This window comes from Lepisma saccharinum, chromosome 2 (assembly GCF_977018435.1).
Source record: "Lepisma saccharinum chromosome 2, izLepSacc3.1, whole genome shotgun sequence".
Taxonomy (NCBI): Eukaryota; Metazoa; Arthropoda; class Insecta; order Zygentoma; family Lepismatidae; genus Lepisma; species Lepisma saccharinum.
Genome location: NC_139230.1, coordinates 167,933,096 through 167,951,694, shown reverse-complemented (window position 1 = coordinate 167,951,694; position 18,599 = coordinate 167,933,096). Strand labels below are relative to the sequence as shown.

Below are 18,599 nucleotides of genomic sequence, written 5' to 3'. Positions count from 1 at the left end.
AATTTATGCACATTTATGAATGCCCCGAGGCCAGTATTTCACAGTTTAGCTTTTTATATTTATTGAGGAAGGAAGAGAAAGCTGCGTAGAGAATGAAACTGGATTCTCTCAATCCTTTTACTTTGTAAGTGTCTTTTACAGAACAATCTATCTGACAGGTGGAAGATTATTGTATGATTGATAAGATACCTTGAAGTTGATTAAGTAAATTTGAGTTTAAAATTCTTATACAATTAACAATTTTTTGTAACATTGGTGACTTGTGTTTGTAGATGTATTTCGAGTCTGAGTATGTGAAGTGGCAGTGTAAACTCCACACCTTAAATTAAATATATATACCATTTAATTAAATTAGAATATTTGTATACATTGGAATCGCACAGACCCTTTATATGGTTTATTTATTTGTGTATGTGTGCGAGTGGTGATAGGCAGTAATATGTAAGGTTGAAACAGAAAATATCGGCCAGCACCCTTGAATTTTTGGAAAGTTCACCTTGAAAATCTGGAATTATACTTGTATTTTTTATCATGGTCCTAAAGTGGCCACTAGTGTTGGACGATATATCGCAATATTGAAAAAATATCATCCAGGCGATATCAACTAGATGATATATCGTCATGATATTTTGGCGATATATATTGTGTTGGAGATATACGTATTGTCATGATAGTTGGCAATATATATTGTCACGATATTTGGCAATATACCTAGGTTACAGCGCCTTGAATAACGTAGTGTGGAAAACGACCCAAGAAACTGCTTCCCCAGATGGATGACAAACATAGATGGCAGTGCGCTCAATGTCGGTGCTAATTTTCTTATGAAAGTAATGCGGCTTTGTTAGTTTTTGGAATATATTATGTAGATTTGTTTGTCTTGAAAGGTGGTACATGAATTGATGGAAACAGTTATATTTGTGGAGTGATTTGCAGTCACGAAATGACATTAATTTGGAAAGAAAAGTAAAATAAAATTAATAAATAAATAGCATGTGTAACACAAGAAGAAACATCGCAAAGTGATTCCGGACGTCAGGTGTTGGATTGTGTACTAGAGTTTTATTTTTCTATGTTATTAGAATATAAATAGTATCCTGAGAGATATTTCATATCGAGGCGACAAACCACAAGTGTCACTTGGAAGCGAGCAGTCCGTAATCAATGCAGCCTTTCGAACCGTAGGGACACAAGCTCTGACTGCACCGTTTCCTCAAGGAGATTTTACACCAAAGCGACACGCAACAAACGATACGAGGATTTCACTCCAAAGCGACACAGGTCATTCGGTCCAAGGCAGCTTTCACACCTAAGTGACACGTGTTGCTTGGAAAGGAGCCAATGAAGAGCAACATTTCACATTGTAGCGGCATGACGGGAATCACAGGCCAGCGTTCGTTTGGTGAAATCCTCAAGCGACAAGTGTCGTGTGCCCCTTGTCGCTTTGGTGCGCAATCTCCCTAAAGCAAGACACTCATTGCATCGCGCATGCGCGAACAACAAACCACGGCAACATGTTGCAAGCTATTGAGGAAATGGTCCAGTTTGAGCGATGCACAAGCGACACGTGTGACTTATCGTGTCGCCTAGATCTGTTGTAATGTGCGGTTTTTCATGTCGCCTATCTTTTGTTCGCACAATTAGCAGCGAAAGCGTGCCAATAGACTGAAGGCACCATGTCGCTTGTCACTTAGTTGGGAACTCCCCCTGTAGCTCGTTGCTTCGGTCTGAGCACCCTTCCTTTAAGGAGCTTTCCGACCGAAGTAACAAGTAGCACGCGAATATGCCATATGAACGTGTCATTTGCTGTTTGGACCCTCATGTGCAATGAATGCTATTTTACAGTCTGGAAGTGTGTGTCACTAGTGTGACAATGTGAACATCCCGTGTCGCTTGTCCCATTGGTTTGAAAGTTTCCATACACTCATGTCGATGGCACTAAGAAAGTTTTGTGGGGTTCCCCTTGTCGTTTCATGCAATCATCATTATCATCATCACCGCAATTAGTTTAAAGCGGAAGAAAAGAGACAGTAAATATCCAAAATACAAATGCTTCAGTGTGTATATCTTTAAAAGAAATGATGATGATGATAATAATAATAAACCTAATTCATACACAAAAATTTAGTTGCCAAGAGCATTCCACGCGTATTTTTTCTCCCGTATTATTAACGAAAGTATGACGATAACAGGACGTGGTCGACTGTCTAGAATGTTCGTTAATATCTTCGTGACCACTGTACCAAATATCATAGCAATTATCACATTCATAGAAATGCTTCATGTAAGAATCAGACGTTGCAGCGAAAACTCCATTTACTTCCATTATAAGCAGACGAATACCAAGTACCGGGTTCAACACCAGCGCCTCTAGCGGATCATTTTCGAGTGGAACCAGCCAGAGGCCGCAGAACTGTGCCATTTTCCACACTACGTTATTCAAGGTGCTGTACCTAGGTATATTGTGTTGGCAATATATCATCACAGGATTTGGTGATATATATCGTGTTGGCAATATATCATCACTTTATTTGGTGATATATATCGTGGAGATGATATATCACCGATATCATGATATGGAAAAAATATCATATCATATATATAGTCTGAGACAATATTTTCTTAACGATATATATCGCAGTATCAAATTTCCGATATCGTCCATCCCTACTGTCCACCCTGTATTAATCCAAAGAAGTGGAGAAATGGCTAAATAACCAAATACAAATAAAAAAAAATTCTGGATGTAAATATGCCATAACTTTTAATTATAATAATAATTTCTTTATGGTTCTCTTACAGGCAATCCGAAACAAATCCAAAATTACTGACAAAACTTGCTGACACTTACATGAAGTTGGGAGAGATCAGCATGGAATCGGAAAATTACAAGCAGGCCATTGATGACATACAGGAGTGCCTCAAAATACAACAAACATGTGCGGAGGAAGATAGTCGATACCTTGCCCAAACTTATTATCAGTTGGGTACAGCTTATGTGTTGGAGAATCAATTTAGTGAAGCAATGAAACATTACAATGAAGCTGTGAATGTACTTCAGAAGAGAATTGATAATTTTGAAAGTAAAAGCACGGAAGAAACAGGTAAAATTGAATTTTAATTTAAATAATTATCACACATTTACTTATGTATATCAGGGTGTCTACCAGCCAAGAATGGTCGCGTTCGGCAGAGTGAGCCACTCTACAGCAGCTCAGTGATTCGGTGTTCTGAACAGCCTGCTCAGTACTGAAGGCTCAGTGATCGGGTGCCATTGTTTTGATCGCCTGGGAAGTACGCTCGCTGCAGTGAACCCGTTCAGTAGACATGGAGGAGCAGAGAACGTGGAATCCACGATATGTTACAAATTTGAGAATATAGTTTACACCGTCACAACTAGTGCAGAAATTCATAGGTGCCTACAAGTATATAAGTGGCCCTATATTTATATATATCATTTAATTAAAAATAAAACATTATTCGCAAGCTTTTCTGTATCTAAGTAGCCGCGACTTGAAACTAATGTTTATACGAGAGACTCATAGCACGGTCAGTGTGTACACATCTCAAGGGTTTTGGCAGGCCCATGTCCAGGAATAATTTGAGAGTGTGTTTGTGGATGTGTTTGTGTGTGTATATATATATAGAGAGAGAGGCTATAGTTTAAATGTTTTTATTAAGTGTTAGATTGTAATTCTATTAATAATGATCAATCAAATTTCATACTTATATTAGTCTTACATTTGTGTTTTATCTTTATTTTGTTTATGTTGCTATACCCAGGATTTATTAAAGGAGGAGGAGGTAGATCCAAAAATGTTTAACAAAGAGAAGATCAGAAATCCTGTAAAGTTCATTGAATTGGGTTATTTTTTTTATTTGCTTTTCTTCCAAGTTTGTCTAATCGCGATGATGAGGATGAGCGATGATATGAAATTGATGTGAAGGAACACACAGAAAACCTATGCCCAAGCTCGGAATCGAACCCAGAACCCCTTTTCATCGTAGCGCGCTGTGCTAACCACCGAACAAACACGATAAATCTATGTTTAGAAAAATATGTGTTTGTGAATTAAATTATATGTGTTAGCAATGATTATCGGAGGTGGCTCAAGATAATATTTTTACCCCGGCAAGGTTAATTTCTTGCACCCTCTACTTTCAATCCTGCCACCCCCCTCCCAACTTTCTACCCTCCACTTTACTCCAATTTATGGTTTTATTTTGAAATATTATGTCTTTAGGCATGTGGTACTTGATTTTCCAATGTTATTTTCATAATTTTTTTATAGGTTATAATAATGATAGTAATAACCCGTGGCTCGACAGCCCTTGAAGGGTCTTGGCCTCTGTCCCGACTGCCAGTCTCCCTTCCACAATCCTACCTAGAGGTGTGGAGATCTTCAACCAGTAATGGGGTGACGTGGGGTCAGCACGTCAAACCCCCAGTTGTTATAGGAGATTTATATGACCAGGTTATGCTACTCATTCGTAGCTCCTTATGGTGGTGGATTACCACCGGTCCCATTCACAGGCCGAATACTCGGAGACTAAACCCAGGCAGACTCGAACCCATGCCGTCCCGCAGTCGGAGTCAGATTGTTGAAAATTTTAACATTTAAATATTTTATAGTTCGAGGATGGGCATGGCCCCTTCCCTGGGTATGGGCCTGGGCCTCGGGCAGTACTTAAAGTTGTCAATTTTGGCTTTTGGTCAATTATTTTTGCTATTTTTCACAGTGCAGTGAATTTACTTTGTTATATACCTGTACTGGGATTTGATAAAATTGAATATTTGGAAATCTAAAATTGTATTTAGTTGGGGTTAAGATTTGTTCACTTTGTTTCTTAAGAATTACATTCTTGTGTGTGTGAAGTTTTGTAAAAAATATTAAATAAAGTAATGTAGCCATTTCCCAACCAAGATGAAGTCTGAAGCATTAATTTTTACATGCATTAATAATTAAAGCAAGTGTAAATCTCTTGTTAAAGTACAGCATCAGTTTTTTTTAAATTTTGGCCAATACCGATATAAAATTTAGTGATAATTAATATTCTACCGATTTGATAAAAAAAAATTCAAATGGTCCTTGAAGAACCTGAATGGTTTGTTGACCTTCCTTAATAAATATATGTTAGCAGATGACTGCAGTGCAAAAGAAGCTCCATATTTAGACATTTACTTTTAAGAGAAGTAGAGAACGGAAGTTATATATTCGTATCCATTATAAGAAAATGGCTGAATATTGCACTAAATTATAAAATATTTTTAGATATATCAGATTGGTAATTTTATTGATAAGTCAGTATGCAGATCCATCCATAATACAGTATAAACTTTTGTACACAAGGTGTATCAAGAAGAAACTAGACTCAGCTATATTTAAATAGGTCCCCCACCCTTTTTTTTTTGCCATGCTTCAAAATCTTAGGTGATGTCTCACTTTATCTCACCTATATTAAACTCTATATTACAGCTTGCCTAAATTCTAGGTGAATCTAAGGACAAATTTCGAGTAGGAAAAAGCCATGTAAACATGTAACAAAGATTGGTCTCAGTTTTTACATGCTCATTAATTTTGGAAATTGTTTATTTTGGATGTAGCATTAAGAGAAACAATAAAATGAAGTTAAAATATGTATTGGTTTTTTGCACAATCCAATTTGGTTTTCTGATGCAAATGTTGCTACAAATTACAACAGAATTACACACAGAATTGGCCAGCTTTTGCCTGAGCTAATGTTGTCAAATTCAACATTGTAGCTGAGCCTTACTTTTTGTTTATTAAAATTAAATGGGTTACCACTAAGCTCAGCCTTAGTAATCCATACATAAAAGATGTTTACTTTAGCTTGCAATAATGCTGTCTGTGATTCATTTTTATTGACCCTTCTCTTTTTAGAGGCAGCAAATAAGGAACAGTATTCAAAGGATCCATTCTACACTGTGGAAGGTGAAGTAACAGAGTTGAAGAAGTTGGTTTCTGAAATAAAAGAAAAAGTAGCTGAGACAGCCGACTTGAAAGAAAGAATGGTATGTATTATTTTTAATGCACATGTTTATCTTTTGTTAAGTACTTTTTTTTTTAATAAAAGGTACACACCAGGGTGCCCCATAAAATTTATTATCCTATATATTTCACCAATGTCACTACTCCATCAGGTATAATTCAAATTGAAATGTTCTTTATCAAAGGGCAAGGTTCAACCAGTGGCTGTTCTCCCACCTAACCCAGTTTATACATGTTACTCGTGTATGTGAACCAAAGAAAAATGGTACAAAGATGCAGTGGTAGCATCGTTGCTTTGTAGTCAAGGAGTCCCGGATTCAATACCCGGTGGAGGCACATAGTGGTTTGGATCCCACTTTAAACTGTAGGTCCAGTCTTGATTAGCCTTACTGTGCACAAAGTGGACTTAAAACACCAAATCAATGAATCCATCAATCATTTTAGTACTTGTTCTGAAGGTTCAAGGAAAATACACTGTCAGTTATTAAATAAACCTATTTAAAAAATTTAAAATTTTCACAGCTTGCTAGAGGTAATGTTTTTAAATGTTTTTATTAATATTAGAGATGGTTTACAACACAAATTTCTAAATATAAAATTCCTATTTCCTGTTCAAGCAAAAATCCCTTCTGAATTTGTGGGCTTGCTTGCAAGAAGGCTTTCAAAAATTGTTATAGAGGGCTCTGATGGTATTGGTGCCTTTCAATGACATACTTACAGTGCCGTGCAACAGTTTAGCAACGTTGCGTATTTTTGCAATTTACAAAATTTTTAACAATCTTTATTCGATTTTTCAACCTGGCAAAAAATGACACCATTATTATTAGGGATGGGCCGATATGAAATTTTGGCCAATACCGATAAAGTACCGATATAAAATTTGCCAATACCGATAACCAATATTCTACCGCTCCGATATAAAATTAGAAATGATCCTTGAAGGACCTGAAATGATCATTGATCTCCTTAATAAATGTGTGTTTCAAGGTGACTGCAGTGCAAAATAAGTTGAATACTGTATTTACGCGTGTATAATGCGCACTTTTTTCCAAAATTTTTGCCCTTCAAAACTGTGGTGCGTATTATGCACGGAATAATTTGGACAGCCAAAATGAAATCATGCATTTTTTTTTCACTATGTCACTGCGTATAACATGTATATATCTACAGATTGCCTTTCTTTAGCAATAATAATTTTAAAAAATAACTTTTTAATGTGAAATGGCCGTTTTCCATGAGTTGTCACTTAGTAATGGAAAGTTTTGTGACATCGAGAAAAGCAGCACCCGTTCTGGCGGCATTCAAGCACGTGCCTCCCGTCACACGGGAGACGTATCAAGCGGTATTTTTCGTGGGAGAAATAACTTCCACAAAAATTGTTTTCGCCTTAGACGTGGTCATGAACAGAGATCGGGCGAAAAATACGTTTTTTGCACTTGTTCCCTTCAGAAGCACTCTACCGCTCGCAAGTGGGTCTGATCTAAAAATAAACACCAGACCACGCTTCAATTATATCCAATAGCACTTGACCTCTGCCCTCCCCTCCCCCAAGCGTACCAATGTTACCCGCAGCTGACGGCTGCTACCCAACATGCCAGGCTTGTTTTGCCATTGTGATTTCGTTTGCTCTTGGATACATGAGAAGAGATCGAATATGCTTGGATGTTATTTTAAATCGACTTTGTAGCGTACAACTTCCGGTAATCGCTTTCATTCAAAACGTATTCTTTGTTCCCTGTAACACTTCATAAAGAAGTGAAACTGTTATAGATAATCAAAGCCACATAGGCCAACTAAAGATCGTCAACACTCTTAATGCATTTTCATCCAGGTTTCCGCAAAAGTTCACTTTGATCTTACTTGCATCATAACTCCCGTTTACCACTTTCTACATTTTCATGACTGTGCCAATGTCCTAATATTTGCCAAAAGTGTTCTGTTGGCATGGTGACTTCTCCCTCTTTTCTTCTCAGCAAACGTTTACGGGGGGGGGGGGGGCAATGCCGATTGTCTTCTTGCTCGACTGTGCACACAGGCTGATTACAGGCAAGGGTGGAAGTGGACCGCTCTTTCTTTCCTTTTACTTCTAAAATGGTCAACCAGTTCTGGATGCATTCTTGAAAACGAACAAAAACCATAGGACAAGTATAAAAAAAATTATAAAAAAAATGCCCCCCTACCCAGCTTTCTCCGCCACTGGTCTGCACGGAAATGTAATAATTGCAGAATTCAGGTCCTATTTTTTTCTTTTTTTAATGCTATTGTATTGAAATATTGCCCGTATTATTGTCTGTTGCAAGGTAAAACGTAAAGAAAGGGTTTATTCTTTCTTCTTCACACAGCTGATAAAAGTTCAGCCTTCGACAGTTGCGTTATCTTTGAAATACGGAGGATTTTCCCTGACCACCTGTTGCTCGAACTTCCAGCCGGTCGCCTTGTTTTTACACTGCAACTGGCGCCAGTGTTTTGTCTAGCATCTGGGAAGTTGTCGCTTGTGGATAACAGCAATGAATCATCCAGCGCGAAGGCAAGTCATTGTTTTGTATCTCGCAAAGCTGTTTTGATTTGATGATAACGAAATTCGATCTTCAGAAAGAAAAAGAAGAGTTAAAACAACTTCATGTTCTGCACCTTTATCTTCTGAACCTCAATGTGTAAGCTGCGAACGATTTTTTAAAAAATGCTCAATGTATAAGCTGACACCGATTATCGTCGATTAACGTGAGAGTAAATAGAGATCTCCCATTTTGATATCTGAAAATGCGTAGGTTTCATAAAGCTTGTTTTGAGTTCATTTTATGCTTTTGGGTTAATCGGGACTAAATATACAGTTTCACTTTAGTGAAATCTAATTCCAAACCAAAATGATTATCGAGTACGACACTGTTCAATGTGTCTTAGAATACCCATTGGGTGCAAATAGATCGCAAATTGCCAGTTTCCTTTTTCAAGCTGGCTTACAATGCAAGTCAAGGAAGAGGAAGGACTGCTCCCTGGAATGGGGAAGGGGATGTATTAGAAGTTTGTCGAAGGAAGGAAAACGTGACATTTTTACGACGTATTTTACACAGCCGAACCAAAACGAAATTTACAGCCCCTTTTTTCTGTGCCTAGAAAGGTGAGATCTTCCGAGAGATCTTATCTTACCAGTTCATCTTGTAACAGACAATGATCTAGTAGACCCATATTAAATCCAACATTAATTCTGCCTGATTATCTCCTAATAATCGTTTTTGGTGCAAATTCCAATAACAACCCCTTCGAAATAACTACCTTTTTCCTGGGAACTATGAAAGGTCGTTGTATCGAGAGTTGACTGTAACAAATATGAAGGTAAAATAATTACGTCAACACTTACCAAATAGAAATAATTACTGTATATTTACTGCGCTATTGCGGCTTGACTCACGTAAATAAATAAATAACGTTTACACTTAATTTTGTCATTCATTCCCAGTTACTAATACAAGTAGTCTGAAATGTCCTCACTTCCTTCCATCTTGTTCGATATTCCCGTTACCTTAAAACTTTTGATAATCATTTCAAGGGAGATGGAGTTCCATGCCTCACGAACCCATTCACAAACAATCGGCAGCGACGCACGTTTCACCCTCCCGCTTGATGAGAGTTCATGCTGCCTTGATGTCATCCATCTATTGTAAGCATCACGCACTGCAACCTTGAACGGGTGGTTGATAACTATGCTCCCCCCTCTCCTATGAAAAGCCCAACATCTGGAAGTTCAAGGTCGCGTGGTGAATGCATCAGCTACGAAAGCAAGGAAAAGATCGTTTTCATGATCTACTGATTAATTTTAAATGAAATACGTAAATGTTAGTCGGATGCTAAGAAAGCCATTTCTGGAACCTGAATTGTACTGCGCATTATATACGAGATATATTTTTTTGTTGCTTTTCCCCATCAAAAACGAGGGTGCGTATTATACACGCACCCGCATTATACACGCGTAAATACGGTATTTACACATTTACTTTTTTAGAAAGAAGGGCATGGAGATTATCCATGAAAATTACAACAAAATGGCAGAATTTTGCACTATATATTGGATCGGTAAAATAATCGGTAATTTTACCGATAAACCGATACACCGATATGCCTATATCGGCCAATAGCGATAGAGTACCGATTAATCGGTCCCATCCCTAATTATTATTATCATCACCATAATGTATGAATGCAACAATCCCCAAACTAGTCACTGGTATCAAGTACAGCCGGCAGCCGACGAGAAGATCGCTGAATGAAGGGAGACGGGGCACAGAGGGAAAGGGAGGGTCAGGTTCATTTGCAGAATTTAGGGGTGGTCGGGGAGAAGGAAGTCTTGTTTTCTTGTTGGCGGGTCATTGTCAAGCTGACGAGAAGAGTTCTGGCGGAAGAGCACCTCCCCCACGCGAAAGAGTGGAGTCGCCTGGCAGTACGTCACACCTCTTCTGCCAGCGCTCTTCTCGTCGGCTGCCAGCTGTACTCACTCTAGTACTTGGTTTCAAAGACCTTAACATTGATCACACCCTGGCACCTGCATAGCATGGGGTTGATCAGTGGGCCGATCACAGACTGAGAGATCTTGCCCCATTCTTCCTTCAGCTTGGCAATTTCTCTTCGGCATTCTTGGCTGCCTTGTGTTTGAAGTGTCGCTTCAGCTCATCCCATATGAAGTGTTTCGGATCGTTGTCCTCCTGCAGGATGGAACCATGTCTGAAGTGATGACGAGCAAACAGGTACATGAGAAATTTTAAAAGTTCTTCACTAGCGTCAACCAAATGTCCAGCCAAGCCTCAACCCTTAAAGGACGGGCCATGACACATGTGTCGCAGTATCACAGTAGGTATTTCCCTGAAGGATGGCTTGTGACACCGGTGTCACAAGCAGCTTTTTCTCATAGTATGTTACTTTTCTAACATACTGTAACTTTGATAATGATCGGAGATACATGTTTTGAGTTCTGCATGAGTCTAGAGGTATGTAATTAACAATTAGTAAAGTTTAATTTCATTGTCACTATTTGGGGGGGGGGGCAATGTCTGAAAACTTGTGAATTTTTTTTGCGATGTATTTTCATTGGTTTCAATTTTGGTGTTTCAGAACACACTTTTGGCAATAGAAGTAGGACCTTCCAACATTCCTGGTGCCCATTATGTGGGTACCTTTTGGAGATTCACGTCCTGGCATAGCCTGCATAGGGGTCTGATGAATTTCAAATTTCGTGTAAAAAATTAGTTACTTTCCCTTTTTTTTCTTCATCTTCCTGATTACAGATTATTTTTTTTCCATCAGGATTATAGCCCAAAGTATACTGAACAAAACGAGGTATCATTTGTTCGTCTAACATTCTTAGTTCCAGAAACATAAAATTTCATTTAGAAGCATGCAGAATTTCAAATTTCCTGCTGAAAACACACTCGGCGTTAGTTCATGAAAAAAAAAATCTCCTAAAGTATTATCAATAAGTGTGCCAATTTTTCCACATCAATGGCAAACATACCAGGCACCTTTTGGAAATTCACGTCCTGGCGTAACCTTAGTCAAGATCCAATGAATTTCAAATTTCGTGTAAAAAAAATAGTTTTCTTTTTTTTCATCTTCTAACTGATTACAGATTTTTTTCATCAGGATTATAGCACAAAGTATACTGAACAAAAGGAGGTATCATTTGTACCTCTAACTAAAATAAATATAAAATTTCATTTAGAAGCATGCAGAATTTCAAATTTCCTGCTCGGCGTTAGTGCAAATACCTGGAAAATCAGCCTCGGCATCTAAGGGTTAATTTGCCCCAACCCTAATTTACTCACTTCCATGACTAGCTAATGTACATTAGTGAACCAGTCTTCTCTCCAAGATTTGATCATCTGAGAGCTGCTGTGTACCTGCAGAAGTGGATGGATATTCTTTTGACTCCCATCCCTCTCTTCTTTCAACTGAGTGTCATTTAAAATAAAAACTTTATAATATTTTTACCTGATCTGTATTTTTTCTTTGTAGCATGCAAAGTTTTAACTTGAAGGAAGCAAATTAATTTACTAATTTACAATGTACGATAATGTTGGTGTGTAAATATTTTTTTCTTCTTTCTTTCACTTCAGGAGCAAGGTTATTTAAGATGCTTTAATGAAGCATTGTCAAAGCAAGAAGCAACTTCAAATAGTAACGAGGCCAAAACAGACCAACCTGGTGCTTCAACATCACATGTAAAGAGTTCATCATCATCAGGAGAGTCTTCCAGCATTCCAGTGAAACCTGCCTGTGATATTTCACACTTGGTGAAGCGAAAGGTTAGTTTATTTACAGTAAAAGCTCTCTTTAACACAGGGACGTAGCTAGGTTGATCAGTTTTGGGGGGCCAAAACGTAAGAATGACTTCTATCATACCCTTAAAAATTAACAACCTATTTATATATCTACCACATAGGTGTGTGTGTATGAATTATCCTGTTGGAAAGGAAGATTACTTTCTCCTGTGGACCCCCAACAATGGCAATTTTCTTGATTTGGTAGAAACGACTACAAAATTTGACCCAGTTTTACAGGAATGGCTGAGATGGATTTGGACTCGCCAAATCCATGACTTATTTGGGGATCTAAATGCAGAATGAGCTCATTAACTTAATGACGTCCAGAGTAGCAAAAACAGTTCTATGTTTAAAAATCCATGTACAGTCAACTCTCAATTCTACGACCCCGGATGTAATGACACTCTTGAAGTAACGACCCTTTTCCCAGGAACCATGAAAAATTTGGAAAAAAATTGCAAAAATGAAGGAAATCGGCCCAAAAATATGTTTTTTCCACTCTTTTTATTCACACTCATTCCCTTCATGAGCGCTCTACTGCTCGCAAGTGGGTCTGATCTAAAAATAGACACCACCACACCAAGCTTGAGTGATATCCAATAGCACTTGACCTCTACCCTCCCTTCCGCCAAGCGTGCCAATGTTACCCCGCCCCCGACGGCTGCTACCCATCGCGCTAGGCTTGTTTTGCCATTGTGATTTCGCTTGCTCTTGGATACGCGAGAAGAGAAGATCGAATGTGCTTGAATGTTATTTTAAATTGACTTTGACTTGTCTCCTTGTCCTAAGAGCTGCTGACAACTGGATGGGAGGGGGTGGGGGAGCAGCCCGAAATGACTGTGCTGGACTTGCAGTCCTTGTCTGTGTGTATGGTGGCCACGGTGGCTCAGTCGGTAACGCGTCTGACTACCATGCTCAAGATCCCGGGTTCGATCCCCGGCCGGTTCAAATCCGGGAACTTTTCTAACGTTGGAAGCGGTCTCGGCAGCCACCGAGCGTCGAATGACATGGGTACCTGGGGGAAACCCTGGGGAGGTAAAGGCAGTCAGGGGCGTGATGCTGATCACATCACACCCACTTATGACCGGATCAAGAAAGTGTGGGGTGTTACCCCCACACCCCCTATATGCCTTCATGGCGTGGTGCTAAGCACAGGGGAACACTATGCTTTTACACTTTTACTGTGTATATGGCAGATCAAGCTCTTTCATCGATAAATACACCACCTTGAGAAATTAGAGGTAAGATAGCAGCAATGTTCCAAAATATAGATGTGTGGTGCCTGGAAGTCTGGACTATCTGTCCAGCTCTGACTTAGAGTTCAGTAGGTTCCCGTGAGTGAGCAACTCTTGGCCTTGTAGCCGACAACTTCCGGTAACCGCTTTCATTCTTTGTTCTCTGTAACACTTCATAAAAAGCGAAACTGTTAGAGATAATCAAAGCCACATAAGCCAACTAAAGATTGTCAATCCGCTTAATGATTTGTCATCCAAGCATCCGCAAAAGTTTACTTCAATCTTATGTGCATCATAACTCCCGTCTCCCACTTCATACGTTTTCCTAACTGTGCCAATGTCGTAATATTTGCCAAAAAAGTGTTCCGTTGGCTAAGTAACTTCTCTCTCTTTTTCCTCTCAGCAAACGTGTAGGGGGGGGGGAGGGGGCAATGCCGATTGTTTCAGCCACAATATTTTCTTACTCGTGCGTGCACACGGAGTGATTACAGGCGAGGGTGGAAGTGGACTCCTCTACCTTTCCTTTGACGTCTAAAATGGGGCAACCAGTTCTGGATACATTCTTGAAAATGAACAAAAACCATAGGACAAGTAAAAAAAAAAAAGTGATCCCCCTCTTCCCAGCTCATTTTACTTCAGCCTGAAACTGTGGATTGACATAGAGATACATAAGTCGAAGCAATAAAACCCCGACGCTCAAGTGAATTGCACAGTAGCAACCTACGTCTTCGATGTTTCTCTGAATTTTCAAGGACTGGCCTTTCCCTCCTTTGCAGGTTATTAACACTAGGATTGAGTGCATGTGCATACTTGAAAGAACCACCTGGAATAGGGTGTATCGAAAAAAACTTTTTTTCGAAATGTTAAGATGGCTAGTGCGGAAAAGTGGCCATTTGTGACCAAAAACACGTCTGATTTTTTTTCAGATTTTTTGGAGGTCGTTTAGGTGGCGCGCATCGACCTTGAAGTTTTGATAGTGATTTGGTTATGCAACACGCACAACAATTTCACAAAAATGTCATTATTTGGCTATTTCATGTGTTTTTTTCTGCATTATGGTCGTTTATTGTTTTGTTTATGGCAAATATGTTACATTCGTGCCTTAGGGGTGGTTTCCTATGCTGTTTACGTATCCTTTTGGTCAAAAATTGTCAATTTCAGGCTAAAAACTCCATATTTTTCTATTGATGGTTTCCAATTGGTTTTGACTGTGTTTTATTCGAAGGTTTTCCGATATAAAAGACTAAATAAAATATTTTGGCTTTCTAATTGCTAACAGTTAATCAATTACTGTCCAGTGCTTCGCTTATTTTCATAGCTTATTATGCTTTGAAAATAACCCAGAGCTCACCACGACGAGGTGGCTGGACTGCGAGCTCCACCCACCCAAATGATGTTGGCAAACATAATTTTACTAAGGGGCAGGCCAAGATTTTCTTCTAGTTTTCTCTTTGAACTTTATAGTCACTTTTTGTTCGAAATGTCAGCATATGTTCTCTAGATTCCAATTTCGCTTTGATGTAGCCATCACGTGCGCTGGCGTCGAAAACGGAAGAAGCAGCCTCTGTGATAATTTTCACAAATCGCTCCACTCCTTGTGTGTGGCAGGGGAAGTCTTGAATTTCCGCTATATTTTTGTTTTTATTGTAGTCATCTACTTCTTCATTTGTAATATTATTGGCCAACGTAGGTTCGTGGAGGGAGCATGAAGTCCAATCAACCATGTCATAGTATTGGTCTGCATTAAAATTGATTGTTGGTAAAACAAAAGTGCGAATTCTTTTGCCTTTTTTTCAATCCTCTTGCTTTCTTAATTCTTTGCCAACCAAAACTTCTTATTTCTGGGATTTTGTCGGTTATTAAAGCCAGCAGGAGATTTTCAGGATGGGCCAAGAATGCGTTTTGTTGAATGACCCTATTAATCAGATCTCTCCAGTGGTGTGGGAGAAATCGGGACAAGTAGATCAAATTCCACATATTACATAATGAAGGTCTACGCACCGGTGTGGTTTGGGATCAAGAAGAAACCATCAATAACTGACGGAGCCCGACACCTCTGGAATTTGATCCACTTGTCCCGGGCGAGCGTTATCGTGAACCAACACCACACCAGAAGTCAGCATGCCCCGACGCTTGTTCTGGATGGCTCGTCTGAGTTGTCGTAATGTTTCACAGTAGACTTCTGAAGTGATGGTCGATCCACGCTCCATGAACTTCACTAACAGTACACCTTTCACATCCCAGAAGACTGTTGCCATAACCTTTCTGGCAGACAATGTTCGCCGAGCCTTTTTGGGTTTCTTTGGTGAGTGCGTATGTCCCCACTCCATTGATTGCTGTTTGGTTTCAGAGTTCACGTACGACACCCAGGTCTCATCGCCAGTCACAATTCTGTTAAGGAATTGTTCTCCTTCTTCGGCATAACGCGACAGAAAGTCCAAAGCAGAGCCCATTCTGTTTTTTTGTGCTCCTCCGAAAGGAGTTTTGGAACCCAACGAGCACAGAACTTGTGGTACCCCAACTTTTCTGTCACCACCTCGTACAAAACAGTCCGAGAAAGTTGGGGAAAGCGCAGAGAAAGTTCCGATATCGTGAACAGACGGGTTTCACGGACAGTTTTGTCAATTTCCTTCATGAGTTCGTTGCTGACTACAGATGGGCGCCCACTTCTTGCCGCATCGTGCACGTCGGTTCGTCCATCTTTAAACATGCGACACCATTCACGTACGACACTGTCACTCATCACGTTTGGTCCGTAAACATCACACAGTTCGCGATGAATCGCAGCCGCCGAAAGATTTTTCGCACACAGAAATCGAATTACGGCACGCACTTCACATTTGGCGGGCTTTGCTATTGGAACGTTCATTTTCAATTGTTGTAATGGACGAGTGAACTGCAACACAAACTTCTCCTTCCACTGCTCACTGTCTACTGGACTACTGCACATACTGCCACAGGACTGACGTCGCTCTTCCCGGACATTTCTCGCGCATGTGCAAACGGAGGTTTTTTTCCGAATTGCCCTCGTATATACTCATTTTCAAGGCGTGTGTGACTTACTCACATTATGTATATTAAAAGTATAATATAAAATATATCATAAAATACTTATGTTTCGTGAGTATCTATTTTATGAAAGAACAACATTTTGGGATCCTACTGTTCCCATCTTCAGATTCTCACTCTAGGCCAGTATGATCACTACATAGCCACGTCAATCAAGACAAGGATATAGGAAATAGGTAACGCTGGATAAAAATGGATAAAAAGTTAATTCCATACCAACTGGCTTCATACACGTAAAACTTCATGATCTATTCCCTTCCTTAAAAACTCCCAACTACTAAAAAAGTCCGTAAGAAACGTTCACACACTAAACATGTTAAAAAACCCTCACACTACCATGCTTGCCTAGTCTACACCAGTCGTTGAAGAATTTATGTTCTTGCTTGAGAATAGTGATGATATCCCTGATGATTACATCTACTAAAATTACAATTTTTTAATCCATTTGTATGCGGAAGATATTTTTGCATTGTGTGAAAACTTGTATAAAAGTAAATAATCAGCATATACCATTGTTTTTTATATTTTATTTATTATATTTTTTTTAATTTGGGAGAGCTCATGTAGAAATCCTGGAATTACTTTTGAATTTTATTTTTATGTTTGAAATGTCCACCTGTATTGATTTGAAGCTTGGTACTAGGTTGTCAAGAATGAGGAAAACAGAGGAAGAATTGTCCATGCTAATTGCAAGATCAACAACTAATGGAGAAAGAAGTGACATTAGGACTTTATTTGCAGGATAATGTAACTGCTGGCAAATGAAAGATAACTGCAGATTGAAATAATTGGCGTTGTTAAATATGAAAAATCTCCAACTGATTTGTTAAGCATTTCAAATATATAGACCATTAATTGAGTAAATTTTTACTGTGTGTGATTTTTTGCTGGATGGTTTTTTGCATGACATGAGTACTTGATAATATTTTTTTGTCATCGAGTATTCACAAAGATGTTTTTTTTTTCCAACTACATGCCAAATTATATTCATATCTTAATTTATTCATGAAATATATCCACACATTTCTGTACATGATTACTGCATGTGTAGTGGTCAGGGGAACATAATGTCCTGGGTTTGAGTTCATAGTCTGTAATTTAAAATAACTTGAATACAATGACTCACAGGTAACTACAGAAATACAGTAAATTTTCTAGTAATTTTTCTTTCCACAGCCAAAGCCAGAAGATCCGGTTGGAGAGAGTGATGCGAAACGAATGAAAAAGTGTGAGTGACTTCACTTTTTGGTTGGTTCTCTTTTGATAATTACGAGAGATATTGAACTGCATTTGTGACTATTTATATTACATTTTTTGTACAGATACTACAGTGATGCTTTTGTTGTGTCCAACTGGCATTTTTAATACATGGTTATTTCCCCCCTCACCAAAATGTTTGATTTAATGCAATATTTTCATATTTACATAACCAGTGGCGAAACCTGATGTCCTTAGAAGAGTGGACGCAGGTATGTTGACATGGTTATTACTGTGATTTGTTCTAGTTATATGTTAAAATATGAAAAGTGAATTCACAAGGTATTCTATGAATAGTTGCAATATTAAATTCCTCAAATCTTGAAATATATATTTGGATATATGGTATTTTATTTTGAAATTGAATAAAATTTACCAATAATGTTAGCTGATATTCAATCAGTCTGATTTATATCAATATATTTTTTATTGCAAAATTTTTCTCTAAATACATGTCAGATCAGCAAAATTACTGGTAATTTTACCGATATGTCAATATGCCTATATCAGATGATACATGTAGAGTACCGATTAATCTGCCCAAGACATCATTCTTTTGTCTTTTCATTTATATTGGGTTCCTAAGTTAAAATTCCCAAGCTATATTGTAAATTCAATAACGAGAATATTGTAGATGGTTGTATATTTTTCATTTTCTAATACCCAGTGATAACATCTCATTTAGAAATGTTTGTATACATGTGACATAACTTTTG

At 38.5% G+C, this 18,599-nt stretch overlaps 1 protein-coding gene across 1 annotated transcript in view; it reads left to right on the top strand.

The window, feature by feature from the left end:
- Positions 1-18,095, top strand: part of Nasp (Nuclear autoantigenic sperm protein) — a 51,202-nt gene extending 33,107 nt beyond the window's left edge. Inside the window, exons 5-8 of the mRNA XM_083117680.1 lie at positions 2,803-3,104; positions 5,904-6,034; positions 12,116-12,304; positions 17,803-18,095. Coding sequence (XP_082973806.1) covers positions 2,803-3,104; positions 5,904-6,034; positions 12,116-12,304; positions 17,803-17,862 — 682 coding nt within the window. The 3' untranslated portion in view covers positions 17,863-18,095. The remainder of the gene's footprint in view (positions 1-2,802; positions 3,105-5,903; positions 6,035-12,115; positions 12,305-17,802) is intronic.
- The last annotated feature ends 504 nt before the right edge of the window (positions 18,096-18,599 follow it).